The sequence below is a fragment of the Giraffa tippelskirchi genome, chromosome 4 (genome assembly GCF_054371585.1).
Source record: "Giraffa tippelskirchi isolate mGirTip1 chromosome 4, T2T-mGirTip1v1.2.pri, whole genome shotgun sequence".
NCBI classification, from domain to species: Eukaryota; Metazoa; Chordata; class Mammalia; order Artiodactyla; family Giraffidae; genus Giraffa; species Giraffa tippelskirchi.
The window spans coordinates 143,113,625-143,140,884 of record NC_137278.1 but is presented as its reverse complement, the minus strand read 5'-3'; the positions used below and the strand labels follow the sequence as shown (position 1 = coordinate 143,140,884).

Here is a 27,260-nt window from a genome sequence, read left to right as displayed (position 1 = left end):
AAAAGTTTTTTGAAATATAATTCACATACCATACTATTCACCAATTTAAACTGTACAATTATTTTATATTCAATGTTGTAACATTTTTATCACCCCCTAAAAGAAGCCCCATGCCCCTTAGCAGTCATTCTCCATTCCCTCTCTCTAGACCCTGGCAACCGCTAACCTACTTTGTCTTCATAGATTTGCCTTTTCTGGACATTTCATATAAACTGAGCAACAAGCATGTGCTTTTTTGTAATTGGCTGCTTTCACTTAGTATGTTTTCAAGGTTCATCCATGTTGTGGCATGTGTCAGTATTTCATTCCTTTTTACGCTGAATAATATTCCATATTTTGTTTAGCTACTCAGTCACTGATGGATATTTGGGGGTATTTCTATTTTTTTTGGTTATTTTGAATAATGCTGCTCTGAATCTCCATATACAAGTTTTTGTTTTCATTTTTCATGGGTATATACTAAAGAGTGGAATTGCTGAGCAAGGTGTAACATTTTGAGAAACTGCAAAATGTTTTCCATAGAAACTACAACATTTTACATTCTACAAACAATGTATAAGGGTTCAGATTTCTTCATATCCTTGTTAACATCTGTTATTATTTTTTTGATGATAGCCATTCTAGTGGGTGTGAAGTGGTATCTTATTGTAGTTATGATAATGTCTAATGATGAGCATCTTTCCATGAGTTTATTGGACTTATGTGTATCTTTTTTGGCAAAATGTCTAAGTGTACCCTTTGTCCATTTTTAAATTGTGTTGTTTGTCTTTTTATTACTGAGTGGTAAGTGTTCTATATATTCTTGATACTTGACCTTTATCAGATACAGGATTTGCTAATAGTTTCTCCCATTCTGTGGGTTATCTTGTTTCACTTTATGGTGTCCTTTGAAGCTCAAGAGTTTTTAATTTTAATTAGGTCCCATTTATCTATTTTGTTGTCGTTGCTTGTGCTTTTAATGTCATAGCTAAGAAACCATTTCCTAACTCAAGGTCACAAAGACTTCCTCCTATGTTTTCTTTTACAAGTTGGATCATTTTAGCTCTCACATTTAGGTCTTTGGAGTAATTCATTTTTGAAGTTGCATTTTAAGCACTTGGATTTGTTTATTCATTCAATGTTGATTTTCAAGATTTAACAAATCAACATAGTCATCTTTCTTTTAAAGTGGTTAATATTCCTTTTTTTGGAGATATGTTTACTATCTTTCTTTACTGGACTACATACAATTTTTGTCGTATAACAATAATTTAAATAGGGAAGAATTATGTTTACAAATCCCATACTTAACATTAACTTGTAAGCAAACACATCTAAATCCTCTTAACTGTGTTCTGATTCCTTTTTGGTCTGAAAAGTGGGAGATTATCCTATATTTGGCATAAATAGATGGGAGTGTTTGTGAGGCTGAGTCATCTTTTGTCATGCAGCATGAGAGACTGTTTTAGCTCTAAAGAAGAACTTCCTGAGACCAAGCACTGTGAAAGGCTGGGTACAGGGAAAGGCTGGGCAGATAATGGTACCAAAGAACAATGTGCAAAAAAATAAATCTATTCTCAGCATGTTGGAACTATTCCAAATCAGTGCAGTGCAGAAGTTAAGAGGTCAGGCAGAAAGTGCTAGAACCCAGCTCTGCTATCTTGGGCAAGTTACATAAACTCCTGGTATCTCAAATCCTCACCTTTAAAATGGGGGATGGTAATAGTATCTACCACAAAAGGCCGTCGTGAGGATTAGATAAATTATTCTAAGCACAATGCTTAAAACTGCAGCTCCACAGAGAGGACAAAGAGTCAATATTAGCTACTATTATTATTCAGGGGCTTCCCTGGTGGCTACATGGTAAAGAATCCACCTGCTAACGCAGGAGACACAGGTTCGATTCCTGGGTCAGGAAGACCCCCTGGAGAAGAAAATGACAACCCACTCCAGTATTCTTGTCTGGGAAATCCCATGGACAGATGAGCCTGGTGGGCTATTGTCCATGAGATCGCAAAATAGTTGGATACAACTTGGTGACTAAAAGACAACGTTATTCAGGCTTTCCTTCTAACACAGTTTAGAAAAGTTTCTTTCAGAAATTTATGTAAAGTCAAGTTAACATTTTTTTAATCATGTAAAAGCAACATATAATAAACAAAAGGAAAAAAATTCCTTCTAGTCTTTTTTTTTCCTATGCATTTCTATGTATATATTTCATATACACATTCCTATTTGCAACTTGAAAGCTTTTTATACCTACTTCTGTTTGGCCTGTGTCAGCTCTTGATTTGAATGTTCTTCATCCACTATGTTTTTAAAAATTCATTTTTAATAGATAAAAAAATCTGGTACCTCTTTCTACCTTCTTTACAAGATAAATCCCCTTTCAGTCCACTCTGCTACAGAAGTTGTGCAATTTCTCTAATCCACATCAATCCATGATCATATAAAGATTACATTCCAAGCAAAAATAAATGATCCTCCCACTATCAGCCAAGTCCCCCGATCTCTCCTGGGTTGGGAAGCAGGGAGTCTGAGGTCTAGCCTCTTACTAGAGGCTCTTGTAGGTGACGTGGTGGTTGGCAGACTATGTCAGATGGATGAAAAGGTTAGCCTTACCTGACTCAGTGGTGATGGGCAAAGAGAAAAATGTGTCTGAATAGAGTGGTTTTGTGAATTCCTTCAGGTCCTCATCAAATAGCTGGGTGAAAGCCCGAATGCTGATTCTGGAAAGAAAACCAATTTATTTAAGTACAAATTAGTGACTGACCACAGTAGGGCTGACTAGAGAATGTTTTCAAGGAGAAACAGGGTGGTCATCTGGTCGATAGGCATGTAGGAGAGGGTATGAATTATGAAATCAGAAGGCCCTGGCTTCATGCATTCATGCATCATTCATCAAATATATATTGAGCCTCTACTGTGTGCCAGTACCTGTCCAGGAGCTAGAAATACTGCAAAGAATAAGTCCCTATCATCTCAAGGTTTACATTCTTGAATATAGAACTGAGCTTAGTAGGCTGAAGTCATAGGGCAGCGTGGGAACAAAAAATCACTTTCTAACATCTAGAGTATGAGCTGCCACATAGGTAGTGAGCGCCCAGTCACTAAGGGGGTTTAAGCAGAGACTGGAGAACCAGCTCTCAGGGGATCTGTAGGACAGCTGCCAGGCACTAAGTTAAAGACTGGCTTGGGCAACCTCTTGAGTCCATTCTGTCCTAACGTTTCCCAGATTGTAGGTTTACCGAGAGTAACAGGATTGGTTTATATGGGAAAACTTTTTCTAGGGTTAACGTAAATCATATGAGAATGAATGAATGACTCTTTTTTTCCTTAAAAAATAAATCTAGATTTGCTTAACCCAGAAGTATCTGGGCACATCCTGTAATAATGCTGAAACAGTACCAGCATTAGCCAACTGCGACAAACTGTTTTGACCTTTCCCCCTCTCCTTCTAACTCATGCCCAGGTCTAAGTATAATCTCCTCAATATCATCAAGATTATATTAATCAGCCACACCTATAATTTCCATGTCTAAAAGACACCTTCCAAGCCAAAAGTGGTACTTCCAGGAATAACAGACTATTGGTGGAGGTATTATGCAATGTCCCCAGAGAGTAACAACCAGTCAACATGTATTACGTGGAAGGGAAGGAGCTGGTGTGTGTTGCCAGCGTATCGTAGCTTTGGACGTTGAAAAGAGTCTCTCTGATGAAAAGAGTTTCTTTTATTTGTATGGTGGTTTGTAAGTGTGAAGAACTTTTACAAACATGATTCTATTTGACCATCTCTAACCTCCCCAGTATCAGAAACTTATGATACTACTTCAGGGATTTGGAACCTGAAGCTTGGGGAGATTCCATTTCTCACTCAAGATTATAGAGAAAGCTGGTGAAAGATAACCAAACTCAGGATTTTCTGACTCCTAGTCCAGATCTCTTTCTCTCGGCTTAATTTTGCTTTAACAGCAGTGACTTCTGTTGGAGGGCTATAAAAAGGGTCTGGGCTGGGAAACAGGGGGTCTGAGGTCTAGTTCTCACTGTCGCTGATTAGGTGAATGGTTTCTAAGGTTCTTTATGATTCAGTTTTCTCATCTGTGAAAATAAAAGCACTGGGGGTGTAACAACCTTGACAGGTTCTGCTCTGGAATTCTAAGATTCAAAGGTGCAAATGCAAAACACAAAATGGATCCAGATGAATTAGGGCCTTTAGGAATCCAGGAAGGAGATAATGTAAGAGCTCATTGCATTTACCACAGCTCTTGCAGTTACTGTAGGCTTGGCTTAAAATTAGGCTATCAGCAGGAACTCTGCCCTTAGAACCCTTCCAGTAATGGATGTTACAACCACATTTCCCAGCCCAGCACTTAGCACCCATCTGGAATCCTGTCCCATCGTATCTTCCCATTTTTGTCTTCCTTACTACCCTTCGATATGACCCCCACTTTGAAACTGGACTATTTGGGTTTGTTCTTCTCTAAACAATTTGTATATTTCTGCCTCTGCACTATGACTGTTTCCTGAACTGTGAATCTCCTTTTGCCCCTATATCTACATTTTCAAACTCGTCTTTACTTTTCAGTAGCCAGCCAAAATGATACCTCCTTCAAGAAGACTTTTGGACCTTGAGAGCATTTATTTACCTACAGCCCTCTTAGGTCCTTCAACATTTCTGCCATTTTTTACAGACAGGTCTTCTCTTATGCATATAAGATTATTTTAATGAACTGATATGTAATAGTAAGTTTTTCAACTTTAAATATGTCCAGAATCAGAATTCTACAAAGCTATAGATCATGTGGTTCAATTTCCTTCGTTTGAGGAAAATGAGGTCAACAGAAGCGGATTATCTGATCGTGGTCACATTGCTATTCTATTTAGAATAGAAAACAAAGCCAGATCAGCACTTCCCCAACCTCTGCACTGTTTCTCACCCATCATGATCTGCCCATTCTCTTCCCATATGGAACAACACTAATTATATACCCAGATAACAGGAACCCAACAATGAACAGGAACACGTTAAACATTTGTTGGTATAATAAACTTGCATATCAGCTAAACCTAGCATTTTCCACTTCTTGGCAATCCTAATTTTTCTTTTTCCATGTTCCTTCCTGTCTACCTATTCTCTCTGGGAAAAAGATGTCTGATAGCACTGAGGGTCACTATGGTGATTATCACTATGAGACAGGCATAATTCTGCCTGCACGGAGCCTGGGTTCAGCAGCTACCACACAGGTGGCCACTTGGCATGTGGTTCTCCATGCTCATATCAGGTATTTTCTGCCTGGCATGCTTTTCACAGGAGTGAACTAAATACAGAGAAATAGAGGAAAGCCGTATCCTAATCCTAGAAAACACATTAATGCAGCAGGAGTTGATTAAGCTATAATCAGAATGTTTAACTTTTCATAGAACATCTTGGCTCATTCCCTTATTTGCTCATAAACGTTTAGTGGCATCTCTTTTGTGCCAGGTACTTGCCATGTCGTTTTGTAACCAATGTCATGTCTGTCTCCACAATTTAGTCTGTGAGCTTTTGCAATCCAGTGAAGAAGATGAAAGTGAAAGTGTTACTCACACAGTAGTGTCCAGCTCTTTGCGACCCCATGGACTGTAACCTGTTAGGTTCCTCTGTCCATGGGATTCTCCAGACAAGAATACTAGAGTGGGTTGCCATTCTCTTCTCCAGCAGATCTTCCCAACCTAGGAATCGCAGGTGATTTCTTTACCATCTGAGCCACCTGTCATTGCAGGAGATGCAAGAGATGTGCATACCATCCCTGGGTTGGGAAGATCCCCTGGAGGATGGCATGGCAACCCACTCCAGTATTCTTGCCTGAAGAATCCCATGGATGGAGGAGTCTGGTGGGCTATAGTCCATGGGATCGCACAGAGTCGGACATGACTGAAGCGACATAGCACGCAGACACAGAGACTGGGCGCAGCGGAAGTGGAACTGAGGGCCCCACTGCCCAGGTATGGGTTAACAGGGGTGGCTCAGGGCTAGTTGTGGGTTGATCTGGCTTTTGAAGTGTATGAAGGAATTCATTAGTCAGACAAGAGAGTGGAAAGCTTCCCAAACAGAGTGAAAAGAATGTGTAAAGGCTGAGAGGTATGAGAGAGACATGTCAGATTTCAGGGAACTCTGAGGAGGGAGGAGTAAGTAAATGGGTGGAGTGTATCAATACTTGGAGTGAATGGTGGGGGGCAAAGCTGGTGGGCAGGTGGGAGAGAGAAGGCTGGGGCTTTGTGTGCCCTACTCTGGAATCTTCACTTGCTCCTAGAAGTGATTGGGAACCACTGAAGGACCTTAATCTAGAAGGGACATGACTAGGTTTGATCTGTCATCTATGTGACTCCTCAGGACAGTTCTGTGATGTTTTGCAGATGAGAAAAGTGAGGATCAGAGAACTGAAATGCTATTTACAAGGTGACACAGCTAAACAGTGGCCACACTGGAACCTGAATACAGGGGCTCTTCCTAGGACCCTGGCTGCTGTGATGGACAGGAAAGAGTGTGTTGGGTGACTGGGGCCCTGGTCCATGTGTGAACTCTCTCTAGCTTCTTATTCTCTTTCTTAAAAGTGGTAATCACTCATCTTCTCTCCTCTCTCAAGAAGCAAACAAAAACAGCTCAGCTTTTCAACTCACAAAGAGAAAATAGCCCTTGGGAGACTTTTCCTCACATTTCCTGGAGCCCAAGTGACCAAGGGGCTGAGGCATTTCTTGATTCTAATAAGAACTAAAGGATCTTGGCTTTTTGATCTCTTTTGTATTTCTCCTTTGCTCTGCGATCTCGTCTCCTTCAGGTAGGCTCATATAGCTTCTTTTTGAAGCAAACATCACTAATGAGTTTGTGTGTGTGTTCATTCTGGAGGTGCCAACCTTGGTTGAGGGGCAGCAGCACTTTTGTGGTGAGTCCTGGGTGGAGATATCTATGCAGAATTCCTGTCCAAAGGGAGCCATCTGTTTTAGGGAAGCTGTCGGCTTGACTGTGTTGATGCAAGGGAGGGGTTAAGAATGCTCTCAGGTATGATGCCATGTCACTGTCCCCTTTTGGCGCTGGCAGAAAGGTTTCCGCTGAAATTCAGGGGTAATATGCAGAATGTGTAAGGGTTAATAAGACCTAGGCACTGACCAACCAGAATGGACACTGGCCCATAGAGAACCTGATTGGCTGCCATCTGGCTGGACATCAGCTCTGCCAACACGTAACAGAAGGCACATCCTCTACAAAGGCACTAATCTTGGATTCCTGCAGCCTTGTTTCCAAGATGGCAGCCTAGGTTCTCTATCTCTTGGGGACCCTGGTTTGGGATGCTGTGTATACTTATTCCGCTTTCCGGGAACACGGTGTACGTGAAGGGCATGGCCAGTTCCTACAGCTGGAAGGGCCTGTTGGCCATAGTAGTACTCCCTGGGGCCAAACCAAATAGCTGCTCCTTTTCATCTGCCATCTTACTGGGAGGAGAGAGTGCTTCCAATCATTAAGAGGCCTTTCCTTTCAACAGTTCTATCTGGACAAAAAGAACATTCATCTTGTTATGCCTTAGAAGGCAAATAAATAAGTATAATTCCAGTCCTCACTAAAAGTTGGAAAAAAAATCTCATATTTCTTGAGTCTCCCTAAACTTAATCCTTCTACTTGGACATTTTCACAGGTGTTAACGTGGTAAATAAATCACCTGATTCATACTAGAGAAGCTTTAGGAGAGAAAACAACCTATTAAGAATCTTCAATTCTTCACATAATGAACTAGAGCTTTTGCACAAGGCCAAAGGCCCTCTTTACCCATTCCCTGTGAATGGAGGCAGAAATACAACCTTTATAAATTAGCCAGTAAAATGCAGAGCACTCTTGTAATGTAGGTTATTAATCTACAGGAACTCATGTGCATCAGATGCCCCGACAGCTGTGCGCCCGGTGAAATGATGGTAATACATCTAACCTGTAGGCTGTGCGCGGCTTCAGTGGCCCGTCACAAAATTTTTGCTGATTGGGATCACATTTTCCACCCAGGCTCTCCATCTCTGCTCCAAGCTTAATGTTGAAACTCTTAGAGTTGCTGTCAGGACTTTCGGCACATTTGCTGGCAAAGTAATCGGTCTGATACACCCGAATGGAGGCGTTGTGCCTATATTCCAGGTAGGAGGGCAGGGGGTGCTGTGGATCTGGCTTCAGCTCATCATTGCCTGGAGGAAGAAAACCCACAGTGAGGGACTGACTTTCTTGTGACTTCAGGGATTTCCAAATAGGTTTCTGAGGTTACCTTCCCCACCCACTATCCCTAGTCATCCCTGGAGTGCAAGAGATGTTGTGAAATTCTCCCAGTGAAGTTAATCTAATTCACTTTTTCTAAAATAAATAAAAAATTAAACATAAATAGTGCATATACAACATTTTATATATGCATATGCCAAACACAGGGGCTTCCTGGGTGGCTCGGTGGTAAAGAATACGACTGCAGTGCAGGAGACACAGGTTCAATTCCTGGGTCAGGAAGATCCCCTGAAGAAGGAAATGGCAACCTACTCCAGTATTCTTGCCTGAAAAATCCCATGGACAGAGGAGCCTGACGGGCTACAGTCCATGGGGTAACAAAAGAGTCAGACACAACTGAGTAACTAAACAGCAGCAGCAGTGGGAGCTACACCAACACATACACACACACACGCTATCATTTTTATAGGAAATAAAATATGCATATATGAAAGGGTGGCTCATGTATCAGATGGTAACCTGCCACAACTCCAGAAAGTTGGGTACTCCCCATCGTGAAAGTCAACCCACTCAACCAGCTTTCTACTTGCCAATAACCATTGTAGCTGAGCGAATAAGGAAATCCCTGTGACCTGGGAAATGGGGAAAAGATAAGAGAAATCAGGTCTGAGGTCAGAGCAGTTGCCCTACATGCATGCTTCCTGCACCACGCCCAGTCTGATAACTACTCCTTGTCCTGCTCTGTTATCTTGAGTACAATTTAATCCTGGCTCAAATCTGGGCCCTTGTGCAGAACACTTCCCAGAACTCTTCTCCTGTCCACCCAGCTGCTGTGTGTTTTGGCAGGGCAAACTCACTTTGATGTTGGCCAGAGGAAAGCATAATTAGGATGAAAAATATTATAGAGATTGGATACCATGTACAGTGAACTTTAAGGAGTGATATGGTGGGGGTTCTTTGCGTCCTGGACTCCTGTTTGATAAAATTTCCTCAAAATGAGTGGCTCTTGGAAATATTATCTTGTTGGCTGTAGTTAAAAGGAAGGTTGCCTTGAGGAAGAGTATATATGCTATAAATGATGTTTATGTGAGCCGGCTTGTTATCTTAGATCACCAGGGGAGTACAGCCCATCTCCATGGACATCAGTCATTGAAACCTACCTGGCTGGAGAACACAAGGCTAAATTCTGGGGTGTTATTTTTTTTGGCTGCTGACATATTTAGGTAGCAAAACACTATCTTCCTTGCAGCCTACTTAAATTTAAAGTCTCTTCACATTTCACCTATTTATCTCCAGCTACTATGTGTAAGGAAATCTGGGATGCAATACTGACCCTTGAAATCATTGAATTAATTATGTATAACCCGCTTTAGTACAATTAAATAAAATATAAAAGTACATATGTGCTGAATCACTTTAGTCATGTCTCACTCTCTGCAACCCTATGGACTGTAGCCTGCCCAAGCTCCTCTGTTCATGGGATTCTCTAGACTGGAGTGGGTTGCCATGCCCTCCTCCAGGGGATTTTCCTGACCCAGGGATCAAACCCAGATCTCTTACATCTCCTGTATTGGCAGGTGAGTTCTTTACCACTAGTGCCACCTGAGAAGCCCTAAAAGTACCTAGTGAGAGTAAAATACCATTTAGCTCCAACATTTGTCATGGCAGGTTTAAACCTTCCCTACATTGCCCACCAATGAGTTAAAATAGTCAGGGATGCTTGAGAAACTCCAGTGCAGCATCTTAAACAATTTTGAAAAATATATGACATGCAGGATATATCATTCCAGACACAAACATCTGTTGTGGAGAAATAACACACAGAACCTCAGTGGCAAAAACACATATGGACATGTGTGTCCCCAGATAGAAACTCCTGAGGATGATCTGATAGATGCTGATGTCATAAGCACTAGAAATCTTACTTGGTTGAATGGAATGTTATTATAAGAATCACCTAGAATTTGCCTGTTACATAAGAGTTAGGTAACACTGGATAATTTAGTAGACTAGATAATTGAAATATGTTGAAAATTCAGTAGAGAAAGGAAGGATGCTTTTCATGATCATTTTTTCCCTCTTTCAAGCGTTTGAGCATTTTTGTGAATTGGTGAGTGGTTTGGGAATATATGATTGGTAGAGGTATTTGAGACAGGGGGTGGGGAAGACAGACAAAGCATGTTGCTGCTTAATGGCAGAATCATGGAGCTGAATGGGACTGAATGAGTAGTAAAGACTGAATGAGTCAGCAAACGCAATGCATTTCCAACAGTGCCTGCAATAGCAACAAGTAAATGATAGTTACTGTGATTATTGATATAGTTGCTATTATTACCCATTTAATAATTAAATCCTGCAAATAATAGGCTTTCAGTAGGTTTTCTTTTTCTTGTTACATCTTGCTGCATCCAGCAGAGATACAGTGAAATGATATAAAAATTAAGTTTTCTTCTTTTAAAAACTTGTCACAGAAGGAGCCCCCACAGTTGACTTTCGAGAAAGTAATCCTGTGTCTTGGAGTTAACTCATGATCACTTACCATCAGCCTCTCTCACCACCACTGTGAAGTATTTCACAGCTCCATTGGTGTCGCTGAACCAGCTGCAGTTGAAAGTAAAGTTGATGGAAGATTTGCTAATTAGCACATCCTTTTTATTCACACGAATATGTGGAGGTGGAGGAGGGGGGCCTGGAAGAAGGATGGGAAAGGAACCAAGAAGGGTCACAATTATGCTTTTGAATATAAAATATTAGTGAGATGAAGGTCTTCACTCACCTACATCAGGCTGCATGTGTATCGTGTGTGTGTGTGTGTGTGTGTGTGTGTGTGTGTGTGTGTGTGTGTGTCTAATGCTTAGAATCAAGAAAACCTCCTCCTCTCCTGAAAGGAAGCCGGCAGAGGAAGTGACTTGCCGGTAGCACATTAAACATAATGAAAGAGGCAGCTCCTCAGCAGGATTTCCTGAAGTTTTAGCATCAAATTGCTTAAAAGCTCTATTATGGCTCTTTCTACATCAGGCAAAGAGATGTATTTAAACACTAATTCATTCAGGTTCTTTAAGATCATTTAACTTGTTTGCTGCCGGGATGCTTTACACAAGAGAAATGTTGATACTTCTCAGAGCCATTTAGTCCTCTCCTAGTGACAGCAGGACTCGCTAGTGTGGAAATGAGCCATACACGTGTGAACAAGGGTGATGGGGGCACAGAGCAAGGCACACGCCTCCAGGGACACTTACGGTCTATCATGGTGATGGTGCTGTCTTCAACTACCTCACTGGTCATGCCGGCCGACTGCACCTTGATAGACACCAGGTACCTCTTATGAGGCACCAACATCATGATGTTAAGCAGAGATTTTTCTTTCTCCAGTGTTCTGGAGAACTCAACTTCTTTAGTGTCCATTTTCCGGCACTCAATGCTATACCCATCAAAGTCAGAATCAGGAGGGATCCAAGAACAGGCAATGGCTGTAGAGTTCTGAGGCCGGCAATGCAGGTTCTGTATCTTGTCTGGCTCTAAATAAGAGAGAGGAAGAGACACTTCACAACTCTGGGAGACACCTTTTTAGTTCCTTTGACTCCAGCTAGCTCAGAGATCTAAATAAATAATTCTCGATCTTCATGTGAACTGCTTTTCATAGGTTTCCAAGGGAATTTCTGCCTATTAGACCTCACTTTGAGAAACAAAGTTAAAATGCTGTCCCTTTAGGAAAAACCACCAAGTGCCAATGTGATTGCAAACACAGATGTAAACAGGGACACTGAAACCAAGTGGCAGGAATCAGATAGAAGGTGGGGCAGAGTAGCCTAGAGGTTAACAGTGCAGCTTGATCTGCCTGAATTCAAATTCTGTTTATCAGCTATGCAATCCTGGGCAAGTGATCTAACATATCTGCGGCCCATCTGTAAAGTGGGGAAGTTAAGAATATCTACTTCATGTGGTTGAGCTTCCCTCATGGCTCAGTGGTAAAGAATCTGCTTGCCAATGCAGGAGATACAAGTTCAATGCCTGAGTCAGGAAGATCCCCTGGAGAAGGAAATGGCAACCACTCCAATATTCTTACTTGGGAAATCCCATGGATGGAGGAGCCTGGTGGGCTACAGGCCGTAGGGTCACAAAAGAGTCAGACGTGGCTTAGCAACTAAACAACAAACACTTCATGGGCTTATTGGAATGACTCAATGAGTTGAAACATGCACAGTCATCCAGCACAGGGGCTTGCGTGGTAATTGTTCAATAAATTTTACTTCTTTTTTAAAAATTTGTTTTATTTTGGCTGCACTGGGTTTTCTTTGCTGCACACAGGCTTTCTCTACTTGAAGCAAGTGAGGGCTACTTTCTAGTTGCACAGGCTTCTCATTGTGGTGGCTTCTTTGCACTGGGTCAGTAGTTATGGTACAGAGGCTTAGACCCCACGTTGTGTGGGGTCTTCCCAGATCAGGGATCAAACCCATGTGTCCTGTGTTGGCAGGTGGACTCCCAACCACTGGACCACCAGGGAAGTCCAAATGTCAGTTCTTACAATAAGGACAGTAAGAAATGGCATTGCTGCCTTGTTACCTTCTCTGTCTGGCTTCTGTCCCTCTCTTCCATTTTTGCCTGCCCTTCCCCACTCACATGCTGTACTCCAGGCACTGAAACACCTGTGGTTCCCCACATACACCAGACTCTCTCATGCCCCTGTTTCACAGCCCTGTGCTTACAGTCATTCACTTTCTTCTGCCTGACACAATGCCTGACTCAGTGGGGACTTGAATGGCAGCTGATTTTATTTGTTCTTGTGAGTGACACACCCATTAATGAAAGATTCAGTCTGTAAGAAAACGAGTCATGTGACTGTACAGGTTAATAACCAAACTGTTATTAACAAAGGCTACCCCATTACATAAGATCTTCTGGGAACTATGTGTAGACATATTTGGCGCTCCCAGAGCCACACCCACTGCTGTGATTTGGAGCACAGCCCACCTTCTCCTGACCCCTAATTTGTTATAGAAGTTCTTGTCCTCAATAAACACACAGCATTGGTGTGCCACTGAGTGAAGTCCTGTTTCATATCAGGGCCTATCTATTGATGCTTTTGAATTGTGGTGCTGGAGAAGACTCTTAAGAATCCCTTGGACAGCAAGGAGATCAAACCAGTCAATCCTAAAGGAAATCAACCCTGAATATTCACTGATGCTGAAGCTCCAATACTTTGGCCACCTGATGCAAAGAGCTGACTCATTGGAAAAGACCCTGATGTTGGGAAATGTTGAGGGCAAGAGAAGGGGGCAGCAGAGGATAAGATGATTAGACAATATTACCGACTCAATGGATGTGAGTCTGAGCAAACTCTGAGAGATAGTGAAGGACAGAAGAGCTTAGCGTGCTGCAGTCCATGGGATCACAAAGAGTTGGACACAACTTAGAGGCTGAACGACAACGATCAAGGTCTACAAATGTGAGCTGAGTCACATCAGGTCAGATGAGGATGATTTAGGGAAAAAACAATCAAACCGAGAATTTTTCAGAATAGAGGAAGAATTGGCCTTTGAGGCAAACAATTTTGAACTCCCTTCAAACCAAGTCACAGCTGAGATCTAAAGACATCTCCCCTTTAAGCTTTGAAGAAGTCTTTTAAAACATCCTGCCTAATCCATCATTCTGATAATTTACACAAAGTATGGAAGCATATGGAAATTTGCTTCAATTCGATCTCTTCCTTCAGCTCCTTCTCTCTCCTTTTTACCTCTAAATCCTGCTTGTCTACCAAGACTCAGGTCAGGTCTCCAATTCACTAAGAAATGAGCATCTACTGCATACCAAGTGCCCTTCTAGGGTCTGTGAACAGTATAGAAATGAATGAGATATTAGCTGTAACCTCTCGGAAAGTGAGATGAGTCCTAAACATAATACAAGGTAGAAACAAGATGGGGAAGAGGATGCTCCATGGAGTAAGAGATAACTTCCTGTTGCTGGCGTTACTGCTGGGCAGAACTTAGCAAAGGCTTTCTGGTAGAGATGACACTTCACCAAGATACTGGGAAAGAGGCATTTTAGGCAGAGACAACCATGAACTCGGGCATCAAGGGTGGGGTTAGGAGGCATGGCTGGTGGAGCCATGCACCGTGTTTATCACGGCTGGAATGTTTTTGCAAGAAATGGGGCACTGGAAAAATTTTACATGAAAATTCTCAATATCTGTTTTGTTTAATCCTCTGTTATCTTCTGTTTTCTGTTACCCACAGCCAAACTTGATCCTAACTAATGCAATCCTCAAAGTTCACTCTGCCATTCCCCATAAAACTCATTATCAAGTCCCTCTTGGTGTTGGCTGCTCTCCTCTTGAGGAAGCCCCATTTGGTAAATACCTCTCTTACATTCTAGCATCTAGGACTGAATATAACTCTCCAAATGTGATCTGACCAGCCCAGCCTCAACTGAGTTCTTAGATTGAACACCTGGGATTCAATTCCACAGCCTACAGTAAGCCACTGAAAACTCCTCCTGATCTTGCTATAAATGAAAAGTCTTAGTTCTTTTTCACATGTTTCTCTCGACACGCAGTTATCTGATCCCAAACTACTCTTTGGATAAAACAGAAAACACTAGTTAAAACTATTGTAGCATTAATGTTTGTTGAATTAACAAAATAGCTACTGGCTTAAATTTCTAATTTTCAGCTTTGTATTTTATCTATAACCAATAACTATCTGGCCTGATCTCCGAATCTACATTTACTGGGTATTATTGAGCAATAAATATTTGGATTGAGGTTCCTATACCAAAAACTTCTGTTTCTTTGAGATTTGTGGTACTTATCTCAAAATGCCGTGGGGAAGAAACTGATATATATTTTATCATTGAGGTATTTTCATCCTTAGAATTTATAGCATTATGTTCTAACCAGTCCGTCTGCTTCTAGTTTGCCCCTTTCAATCCATTCTCTGTACCACCCCCACAGTGACTTTTATAAAATGCAAATCTATTATATCTCGGCCAAAAAGCCTTCAGTGGCTCCAATGGATTGAGGTTCAAAGTCATTACCATGGCGCACAAGACATTTCATGACCTGATTTTCCTAATCCTCACCTTTTATCTTCTGGTCAACTTAACTCCTTTCTATTTCTGTCTCCTGACTGGTTTTAGAACCTTTTATTCTCTCTACCTGGAATATTCTTTACTTCTCCACCTGCATGTCTTACTCTTTCCTTAAGTTTTCATTTGGATGCTTCTCCTTCTAGGAAGTTCCCTTGTATTGGGTCAGATGTCTTTGCCATGTGTTTCTCTAGTGCCAAATACTTCATCACACCCAAAATGTCTTTTTAATGATAGTATCTCCCACTGAGTTGTAAGCTCCCACTGAGTTGTAAGCTCCATGAAGGCAGAGATGATTTCTTCTTGTTAAAGCTGAATAAATGAGTAAATCTATGTAGAACTTCTGTCTGAATTCAAATCTAACCAATTCCAGATAAAAATGTGGATTTAAACCAAGCCCTAATGCAATAAGATGTTGTAACACATACTTCCTCCCCATTTCATCTGAGAACCAAGAGTCGCAAAATATGTCATACTTGTCCTCACAGATCCAAAAATTGGTTTGCTGTAGGTTTTCCAGGAATCACCACTGACAGTCTTGACGCTGAATTGATAAGATCTCCCTGGACGAAGACCATGCACGATGCGTCCTTCTGATTTTCTGTTGCTGTAGGGGTTGAAGACTGTGATGGCATCTCTGGGGAACCACTGCAGCTCAAAGTCATCATAGTCTGTCCAGTCTGGTGGCCCTTTCCAGGTGATGGCCAATGATGTGTTTGTAACATCAGCAAATGACATAAGACTGGGAGGACTTGGGGCTATATGTATGAGAAAGTGAAAAAAATCATGCAATTATTTCTGCGCCATACACAAGTGAGATAGCTGAATGACATCGACATACTTTTAATGTACTTTGTAGGAAGAGGTAATATGATAACATAATAATAAGAGCTTCCATTTATGGTCTTTACTATGTGTAAGACACTGTCCTCAAATGTTTTATGTACATTTTGTTTAATTTTTATAATCAGAGTTTTGTTTTTTTTAACCAGGGTGCTATGGAGCATGAGTGTGCCCTGAATAGATTATAAGTGTGAAAGTGAAAGTGAAGGCTGGAGTTAACAATTACATTGAATTCAGAGAGCCTTGTTCATTGACTCCAGGGTGGCACACAGATATCAATGTTATCCGTGTGTGCCCAAGAAATATTTAGAAAGCTCTGCTGGACTTCCCTGGTTATTAAGAATCCACCTGCCAATGCAGGGGGACACAGCTTCAATCTCTGGTCAGCAAAGATCCCACATGCTGAGAAGCAACTAAGCCCTGAAGCCGGTGGGCTCCAGAGTCAGTGCTCTGCAACAAGAGAAGCCCCTGCAATGAAAAGCTGAGAAGCCTTCACACCACAACTAGAGAAAACCCGAGTGCACCAACAAAGACCTAGCACAGCCAAAAAAAAAAAAAAAACAACCCACTGCTCATAGTAATTTAATGATGATATATATGACCATCCCCAATTTACAGATAAGAAAGCTGAGGCTTAGAGGTGCTCAGTGACCTGCCCAGTTTCACATAGGTAAGTGGAGGAGCTATGTCAACTACCCAGCTGTTTTTTACCCAAAGTCTATCTCCTTTATCTACTCTACCATAGACCCTTCTCAAGTTCAGGGGTGAGCACATGGCACACCACTGATTTCATTTCTTATTAATAAGATCACAATTAAAACATGCCTGTGGAAGCTACTTCCCGCCAGTGCTTGGCCCCTGGTAACTGGGCTTCTTACCTGTTCTGCTCTCCCCCGTGGCCCTGTTGCTGAGATCTCCACTGTGAGTTACCACACATAGCGTGTACTTCCTGCCGGGAACGAGGCCATGGAAACGCCACTCTGTCAGGTCCTTGTCTTTCCAGTTTTCCTTCTTTGTGCCATTGGGGTTATAGAGAATCAGTTCATAAAAGTCGAAGTCCCCAGAGGCTGGACTCCAGCTGAACCAGAGGCTGTCTGTCATGTTTTGATTGGATCCCTTGAGGTTACTCACAGTGGCTGGGACTTAAACAGAGAGAAAACCTTTACTGAAAACAAAACAGATGGAAACAAAAGCATCTGGCCCCACAGATGAACACATGAGCTATGCTGGGCGTATGGATGAGCAGCACCTATTGTAGAGTCAGATCTTGCTTCTATTTCAGGTCACCTGAGTGTAAGAGCATGTGGTCTAGAGACCTGGCACAAATTAAAATCAAATTAAAAAAAGCAAAATAGGAGATGACTTCTATTAATATATGCTTGCTACATGTCCTCTGATAAACATATAAAGTGAAATTTTCAGAAATGATTAATTAAGACAGGTCAAATAGTTTATAACTTAGCTTACCAAAAACCCTGAAAGTATTCATAAAAGGTTCCTGCCTCTTCTAGTCTGACTTATCTTACTCATGGCCACCATCCCAATACCCTTCTCTGGGCCACTTTACTTCCTCTCCATCCTCTTTTAGGCTCTTAGTTCTTTCTTCCCAAAAACCTACACTGACAGAACCTCAATTGGGAAAAGAAGTGTCGACAGTCATTTCTACCACAGTATAAGTTAGTCAGACTGGTACCTGTCCCATGGGTATGTAAGTTTCATGATTCCTTGGAGAGTGAAGACTGTTGTTCCTTTTTGGAGGATCTTTAAACATTAATGGGCAGATCAGGGAACATGTGCATAGGCAGATGGCCCTGAAAACAGTAACACCTAAGGCAATTCTACTTATGGCTCATCTGCTGCTATTTTTTAACAATTCTTTATTTGTTTATTTATTTTTGGCTATGGTGGGTCTTTGTCGCTATACATGTACTTTCTCTGCAGTGCTTGGGTTTCTCATGGCAGCGGCTTCTCTTGTTGCAGAGCACTGGCTCTAGGGTGTGTGGGCTCAGTAGTTGTGGTGCATGGGTTCAGTTGGCCCGTGGCATGTGGAATCTTCCCAGACCAGGGATCGAACCTATGTCCTCTTCACGGGCAGGAAGATTGCTAACCACTGGACCACCAGGAAGTTCCTGCTGCTCTTCTTCATTCCCTCAGAAGACAAACTGAGAAATCCTGTTGAGTGCCTAGAATGTGCTCTTCCTATGGTTCCTCCCACCTTGAGGTCTCAGCTGGAAGCCTTCTCTGTGTAAAGTGGTCTCTAAGTCTAGTCTTGCCAAGTCACTCTCCATCACAATGTCCTGCATATTTCCTTCAGAGGATTGAAGGCATTCCAAAATCATCTTCCTTTAAAATCTTCCACCCTGCCCCTTCTCCCTCTTTGGTAATGAAGACCCCTGTGAAGTCAGGGACCCATGTAAGTCTTGTCCGCTGTCCTAGTCCAGAAGTGAGCTCAGTGCCTGGCACACAAGAGTGCTGAAAAACGATTATCAATTGAGAATGAGAGTTGACTAGAAAAATCAGATAATAGACTCAAAAGAGGTAGCAAGAACTATACAAAAAAGATCTTAATGACTCAGATAACCATGATGGTGTGATCACTCACCTACAGCCAAACATCTTGGAGTGCAAAGTCAAGTGGGCCTTACGAATCATCACTATGAACAAAGCTAGTGGAGGTGATGGAGTTCCAGCTGAGCTATTTCAAATCCTAAAAGATGATGCTGTGAAAGTGCTGCACTCAATATGTCAGCAAATTTGGAAAATTCATCAGTGGCCACAGGACTGGAAAAGGTCAGTTTTCATTCCAATCCCCAAAAGAGCAATGCCAAAGAATGTTCAAACTATCGCACAATTGCACTCATTTCACATGCCAACAAAGTAATGCTCAAAATTCTCCAAGCTAGGCTTCAACATTCAACAATATGTGAACCGTGAACTTCCACATGTTCAAGGTGGATTTAGAAAAGGCAGAGGAACCAGAGATCAAATTGCCAACATCTACTAGATCATAGAAAAAGCAAGAGAATTCCAGAAAATCTACTGCTGCTTCATTGATTACGCTAAAGCCTTTGACTATGTGGATCACAACAAACTGTGGAAAATTCTTAAAGAGATAGGAATACCAGACAACCTTACGTGCCTCCAGTGAAACCCGTATGCAGGTTAAGAAGCAACAGTTAGAACCAGACATGGGACAATGGACTGGTTCCAAATTGGGAAAGGAGTATGTCAAGGCTGTATATTGTCACCTTGCTTATTTAACTTCTATGCAGAGTACTTCATGTGAAATGCCAGGCTGGATGAAGCACAAGCTGGAATCAAGATTGCTGGGAGAAATATCAATAATCTCAGCTATGCAGATGACACCACCCTTATGACAGAAAATGAAGAGGAACGAAAGAGCCTCTTCATGAAGGTGAAAGAGGAGAGTGAAAAAGCTGGTTTAAAACTCAGCATTCAAAAAACTAAGATCATGGCATCCGGTCCCATCACTTCATGGCAAATAGATGTGGAAACAATGGAAACAGTGACAGTGACTTTATTTTCTTGGGCTCCAAAATCACTGCAGATGGTGCCTGCATCCATAAAATTAAAAGATGCTTGCTTCTTTGAAGAAAAGCTGTGACAAACCTAGACAGCATATTAAAAAGTAGATACATTACTTTGCTGACAAAGATCAGTATAGTCAAAGCTGCGGTTTTTCCAGTAGTCATGTATGGATGTGAGTTGGACCATAAAGAAGGCTGAGCATGGAAGAATTGATGCTTTTGAACTGTGGTGTTGGAGAAGACACTTGAGAGTCCCTTGGACTGCAAGGAGATCCAACCAGTCAATCGTAAAGGAAACCAATCCTGAATATTCTTTGGAAGGACTGATGCTGAAGCTGAAGCTCCAGTACTTTGGCCACCTGATGCAAACAGCCAAGTCATTAGAAAAGACCCCGATGCTGGGAAAGATTGAAGGAAGGAGGAGAAGGGGGACAACAGAGGATGAGATGGCTGGATGGCATCACCAACTCGATGGACATGAGTTTGAACAAGCTCCAGGAGATGGTGAAGGACAGGGAAGCCAGGTATGCTGCGGTCCATGGAGTCACAAAGAGTCGGACATGACTGAGTAACTAAACGACAACAATGGAGAAATAGTAGATTCAGCTTCTTATGTGAAACCCAGAGATGCTTGTTTTGCATTTTCCTGGAACTCTTGTGTTCACTGCATCTAGTGCTGTGTTTCTGATTCCCAGAGGTCATTGCTTTTTGTCCCATTTGTAGCTGCCCTCCTTTGCACCTGCTCTCCACTCCATCTGTTTCTTGTACAAAGCTGAAAGGCACAGTTTGAATTGAACCCAATGTGTTATAACCCACTTGTAGTGGTTTGCTGGCAAGTGGAGGAGCCAGATTCATTTTTCTACCAAACTCTTATCAGGTAAACACACAGTGGAAACAAAGCAGAAACAAATGCAGGAACTATTTTGACATATAAATCAAATGTCTGCTTTAGGGTCAGGAATTTCATATAAAGGTCACAAATTTCATATAAAGCTACACCCTGGGTAGAGTAGGAAACTAAAATCAAATCAAGGAAAAGCCAGTGAGTACTGTGACAATTTCCCTGCTGTTCATTACAGTTTGAGTCCAGGTCTTACCCGTTCTCCCAAATATGAAAGACTCATTCGACAGCTCCCCACTGTGAGTTACAATCACCATTCTGTACATTCGACCTTGTAGCAAGTTCTGGAAGGAGAAGCTCTGGACTTGCGGGTCAACTTGAGCTCGATCCTTAAGAGTTCGATCTGGGTTGTACAGAAAGATGTTGTAGGAGTTGAGCTCCCCTTCTGAGGGGGTCCAGCTAAAGGACAGGTGTCGGGTGGAGTTCTCTGTGATCCTCAGATTGGTGACAGCTGCTGGGACTGGAAAAATCAGGAAGCAAGAGAGTGAGACTGAGTTTTGGCACATTTCTGACACAGCCCCAGATTGATGCCTGGATGACCACACTCCAACAAGAAGTTCAAAACATGTGGTCCCTGCTTTTGAAAGTACTTGACTTCATGGAGACCGCAAAGCAAATAAATCTGAATATTGTGAATTATTGATGTTGGAACTGTTAATGTTAAAAAACAAAACCTCAAGAGAACAGGAAAAAAACCACTAATGGAATACTATATTCAAAGACATTTTTTGCATATAAAATAAATGTTAGTCTGACCTGTGTAACTAAATGTTTTTCCAATACTAAGAGCTAGATCAGAGATATAGAGATAGTGGAGGACAGAGGAGCCTGGTGTGCTACAGTCCATGAGGTCACAAAGAGTTGGACGTGACTGAACAACAATGGGAAAGAGAAGGAAGAGGAAAAGCCAAAACTATATATATAAAAAAAAGATTTACATTAGGATTTTGCAACCCCTTTGCCCTTCCATGCTACCTGCTGGCAAGGTGACCAAGTGCCACCAGACACAGCTGCTTCCAGACTGTTGGCACAGATGCTGCCTGATACCCAAGAAGTCTTAAGATGCCAGTGGAGATAAGACAGGACATCTGTCTCAGTTTCTCTTGGGTTCTCCACTCCGAACACTTTCTCCAGCTCTTTTGCTTTTCCCCTGTCCTTATGCCAGATCCTTAAAAGTTGGTATTTCCCATGGTATCATCCTCTGACCCCTTCATAATCCCTAATATTAGCTCAGCAATCAATCCCAGTCACTTTATAGATTGCTATGGTCTGCAAGTTTGTGCTCCTCCCTCCCCCCACCAAATTCATACGTTGAAACCTAGCAGGTGTAGCCAGTGGGAGATAATTAGATCTTAAGGGTGGAGACCTTGTGAGTGGGATCAGTGCCTTATGAAAGAGACCACAGAGGGTGCTCTTGTCCTGCCCGCCACGTGAGGACACAGTGAGGAGGTGTCCTCCGTAAGCCAGGAACTGGGCCCTCACCAGACACCGACCTTCCAGCCTCCAGAACTGTGAGCATTAATGTCTGTTGTTTAAACCATTTGGTTTATGGTATTCTCAGTACAGAATCCTGAACAGACTAAAACATGGAGAATTTAAATAGAATTTTTATCCCAGTCTTTATCCCCAGCTCACTTTTCTGGAGTGGATTACCATTCCCTTCTCCAGGGGATCTTCCCAACTAAGGGATCAAACCGGTGTCTCTTACATCTAACTTGCATTGGCAGGTGGGTTCTTTACCTCTAGCACCACTTGGGAAGCCCAGGTGGCGCTACTTGGGGATACTCTTCCCCAAATGTCTATATCATCCTCTTTCTCAAATTTTTTTTTTTTTTTAATTTTTACTCAACTGTTACCCTTTCAACAAAACCTTTCAGGACTGTACTATCTAAAATGTTAAGCTTCTAACACTTGCTAACCCACTTTCCTGCTTTAATTTTCTCCTCAGTGAAAAGTGAAAGTCGCTTAGTCATGTCCGACTCTTTGTGACCCCATGGACTATTCAGAGTATGGAATTCTCCAGGCCAGAATACTGGAGTGGGTAGCCATTTCCTTCTCCAGGGGGTCTTCCCAACTCAGGGATCGAACCCAGGTCTCCTGCATTGCAGGTGGATTCTTTATCAGCTGAGCCACCAGGGAAGCCCAAGAATACTGGAGTGGGTAGCCTATCCCTTCTCCAGGGGATCTTCCCAACCCAGGAATCGAACTGGGGTCTCCTGCATTGCAGGTGGATTCTTTACCAGCTGAGCTACCAGGGTAGTTCTCTCCTAAGTATTCATTACCATCAAACCTACTATATATTTTTCTTTTAGTTTTTAGAGGATAATTACTTTATAATGTTGTGTTGGTTTCTGCCATACAACAATGCAAATTATATACATATATATATATATAATTATAAGTAATATACCCTCCCCTTGAGTCTCCCTTCCCTTCTCATTTCGCTCTTCTAAGTCATCACGGAGCACCAAGCTGGACTCCCTGTGTTATACAGCAGCTTCCCACTAGCTATCTGTTTTACACCTGATAGTGTATATATATCATGATATATATACACATGATAGTATATATATGTCAATGCTACTTTCTCAATTTGTCCTACCCTCTCCTTCCCCCGCTGTGTCCACAAGTATCCTATTCTATTTCTTACCTCTTTGTTTATTGCCTTTCTCCTCTGCTAGAATATAAGCTTCATGACCATGAGGTTTTGTTTTATTCATTTCTGTGTATCCAACATTTAAATAGTGCCTCACACACACAGTAAGTGCTTCATAACAAATGCATTAATGAACTGGTCTTCTCACCTCTGGTCTCTCCTCCATTCAAGCTATTCCCCACTGCCATTTGATTTATCTTTTTTTTAAAGTACACGTTTTTACTACAAAACATTCACTCTCTCGCTGAAAAACTTTTATTATCTTCTTTATTTTATAAGATGAAACATAAATTCCTGAGGGAGGCACACCAGGCACTCTCTAATCTGGCCCCAGCCTACCTTTCCAGCTTCATGTCTCCACCATATAAGACACACTTCAGTTATCACAAAACCTCACTGCTCCTCTCACACCTCCCTGTGTTGGCACACAGTCATCTGTCTAGGCCGGTGTCCTTCTGGCTTTTCTCCATGTGGATAATCGTTTCATCCTTCATGACAGTACTGAAAAGTCACTTTTAAGACTTCCCAATGCCATCTCCTCCATGTTCCCATTGGTGCTGGACCTTCCTGTCTCATATACAGACTTTATCACAACGTATTGTCATTATTTGTCCACATGTCTGTCTCTCCCAAGTGTCAGTCACCTCTTTCAGGATGAGAAGCATACCTAATTTATGTTGCTATCAACATCAAACCCTTTCAGACCTAGTGAAAGTGTGTGTTAGCTGTTCAGTCGCCTGTCTTCCCAGGTGGCGTTAGTGGTAAAGAACCCGCCTGCCAATGCAGGAAACTTAAGAGATGTGGGTTTGATCTCTGGATTGGGAAGATCCCCTGGAGAGGAATATGGCAACCCATTCCAGTATTCTTGGCTGGTGAATCCCATGGACAGAGGACCCTGGTAGGCTACATCCCAAGGGGGCGCAAAGAGTCGGACATGACTGAAGTGACTTAGCAACACATACAGCTGCTCAGTCATGTTCGACTCTTTGTGAACCCATGGACTGTAGCCCACCAGGGTCCTCTATCCATGGGATTCTTCAGGTAAGGATACTAGAGTGGGTAGCCGTTCCCTTCTCCAGGGGATCTTCCCAACTCAGGGATCGAACCCAGCTCTCCTGCATTGCAGGCAGGTTCTTTACCCTCTGAGCTACCAGGAAAGTCCTTTCAGACCTACGTACTTAATAAATAATCATTAGACCAGTGGTGCTGTCTGAATAATGGCCCCCAAAGACATCCACGTCCTGATCTCCAGAACCTGTGAATATGTTACTTTCTGTGGCAAAATGGACTTTGCAAGTGTGATTGAGTCAAGGATCTTGAGGTGACAAGATTATTCAGGATTGTCCAGGTGGTGACCAACGGAATCACAAGAGTCCATAAAAGTTGGAAGAAGGAGGTGGAAGAGCAGAGAAGTTGGAGTGAAGTCACTCCTGGAAGAAATGTGAGTGACCTCTAGAACTGAAAAGGCAAGGAATAGATTCTCCCCATAAAGTCTCTAGAATAGAAACACAGCCCTTCTGTGACCTGACACCTTGATTTTAATGCCATGAGGTTTATTTTCCGATTTTCATCTACAGAACTGTAAGATGATAAATTTGTGTTGTTTGAGCTACAAAGTTAATGACAATATACTACAGCAACAACAAGAAATGAACAGAGTCAGTTTGGATGAAGAATCTTGAATCGGAGTGTGGGGAGCTGGGTGAACAGGCCAGCTGGCGTGGAAGTGGCAGGTCACCGTGAATGTTCCTGCTGTGTCAAGAAATAGACTTCATCTCCCAATGTTACTTCACCCCTTTGAGTCTGCGGTTCTTAAGGAATGGCAGACAAGGATGTATCTTGCACAAAACAGTAAGCAGGGCGAATTACCTGTTCGGCCTTCTGTTTGGGCTTCCTTGCTAAAGAGGCCTCCGCTGACGGTTAAGATCTGTATCTTGTATTTCTTTCCTGGCGTTAGGTCTTCAAACTTGTGCTGCTTCGTGGTGGCTGCCTCTGATGTGTTACTTAGGAGGATCCCATTTTCACTCAGAAGTAGGATATCATATCTTTCTGCCACGCCAACAGCTTTTTGCCAACTTACTATTAAGGAATGACTACTGTATGCATTGTCTGCAGTTATTCCCTGGACAGACGCTGGGACTGCAAAAAAAAAAAAAGAGAGAAGCAGGTTCCATCACTTAGGACAAAGTAATCAATTGAGAAAAACTTCCCTAAATCAACTGCAGATGGAAGATAATGCCTCATGGCTGCATTGACACTCTTCATGTGCCCTTCGGAGAAAGTATTGGTCTGGCCAAAAAGCTTGTTCCGATTTTTCTGTAACACCCTATGGAATGGACTTTTGGGGCCAACCCAGTATTTCTTGACCTGAATTATCCATATAACTGCTTCAGTTCACTTCGGTTCAGTTCAGTCGCTCAGTCGTGTCCGACTCTTTGCAACCCCCTGAATCGCAGCACGCCAGGCCTCCCTGTCCATCACCAACTCCCCGAGTTTACCCAAACCCATGTCCATAGAGTTGGTGATGCCATCCAACCATCTCATCCTCTGTTGTCCCCTTCTCCTCCTGCCCCCAATCCTTCCCAGCATCAGGGTCTTTTCCAATGAATTAACTCTTCGCATGAGGTGGCCAAAGTATTAGAGTTTCAGCTTCAACATCAGTCCTTCCAATGAACACTGCTTAGATTCTCTATTTTTCCCCCTCTGATTTAGAAAGGATCTTGAAGTTAAACAAGTAGAAAAATTAGTGAGAGTGACACTAATAGATATGCAGAGTGATATGTATCTAAGTATTTACAAAGTGGAAGAATGCTGAACAAACTTACATTCAATGAATATAGTTTGGGATTTCCTTCCCAAGACTAACTCAGGTCAAAGCTTCAAGCCTTGACCTAAGCACTAGCATATAACAGTCTTTGTCCTACGGCTCCTGATGTGAAAGGCCAGATAGTATTGTTTGTTAATAATATTTAGGGCTCTATGCTTATATTTTTTCTCATTCTACGCAATCTCCTCAAGAGATCTCATCCACTTCCATGATTTGAATTGTCACCCATGTGGTGATGACTCCCAGATTTAAACTCAGTTCAGGTCTCTCTTCTAGTTTTGCAAATGACATTCCTCTCTGGATGTTCCACAGGCTCCCAGCCCTCAAGATGCCCAAATCGAACTCCTCATCTCCCTTCCACCACCTCCTGGGTGCTCTTTGTTTCTATCTCTTGGTCCAAGTCAGAAACTTGATTTGTCCCCCTCACCCTTCGACATAGTCAAGCATGAGTCCTGTCCTTCCTGCATCTTAAATCTTACATCTCTTGGGTCTCTCTACTTCTCTCCTTCTCTACTGCACTAGCCTAGGACACTGTCATTTCTCACCCACAGCTCTGCAAGTGTCTCTTGACCAGAGTTTCCTCATGACCCACTGCTCCAAACTGCAGTGTTTGGCAGATTCTCATAGCACACAATGCTGACGGCCCTTCATGGCTCTCTGTAATTCTATAACCTTAACAGTGAGGCCCTTGGCAATGAGGTCCATCTGCCTACTTGGCCACATGGCTCACATCTTTATTCTAGAAATAATGGTGTGTAGCTCCTCAAATGTGCCATGCATCCTCTTCCCTCCAGGCCTTCGCTTTTCTGCTTGAACCATATCAACATATACTTCACCAGGATGATTTCCTAGTGTCTTTTTAAATATTACTGTCTCCTGGAAGCCTTCCCTGACTCTTTTTTTCCCTAAACATTTATTTATTTATTTGGCTGTGCCAGGTCTTAGTTGCAGTATGCAGGATCTTTAGCTGTGGCATGCAGTGGCATGTAGGATCTAGTTCCCTGACCAGGAATTGAACCCAGGCCCTCTGTGTTGGGAGCATGGAGTCTTACCCATTGGACCACCAGGCAAGTCCCCCTGACTCTTTTTGTTTGCTTCTATAATATCCCATTTTTACTTTTATTTTAACAAATATTGTGTTGTACTGTAATTGCCTTTTCACTTCTCTGTTTCCTTCTCTAGATTGTAGACTT

The 27,260-nt window shown here is 42.3% G+C and overlaps 1 protein-coding gene across 3 annotated transcripts in view; it reads right to left on the bottom strand.

The window, feature by feature from the left end:
* PTPRB (protein tyrosine phosphatase receptor type B) overlaps nucleotides 1-27,260 on the bottom strand; it is a 120,441-nt gene that overhangs the window by 20,093 nt on the left and 73,088 nt on the right. For all 3 annotated transcript variants that reach the window (XM_081589647.1, XM_081589648.1, XM_081589649.1), the window contains 8 exons: nucleotides 25,110-25,379; nucleotides 20,781-21,044; nucleotides 17,014-17,277; nucleotides 15,769-16,050; nucleotides 11,449-11,727; nucleotides 10,749-10,898; nucleotides 7,938-8,181; nucleotides 2,602-2,708 (listed from right to left, as the gene is read on the bottom strand). In XM_081589647.1, the coding sequence (XP_081445773.1) occupies nucleotides 2,602-2,708; nucleotides 7,938-8,181; nucleotides 10,749-10,898; nucleotides 11,449-11,727; nucleotides 15,769-16,050; nucleotides 17,014-17,277; nucleotides 20,781-21,044; nucleotides 25,110-25,379 (1,860 nt within the window). The remainder of the gene's footprint in view (nucleotides 1-2,601; nucleotides 2,709-7,937; nucleotides 8,182-10,748; nucleotides 10,899-11,448; nucleotides 11,728-15,768; nucleotides 16,051-17,013; nucleotides 17,278-20,780; nucleotides 21,045-25,109; nucleotides 25,380-27,260) is intronic.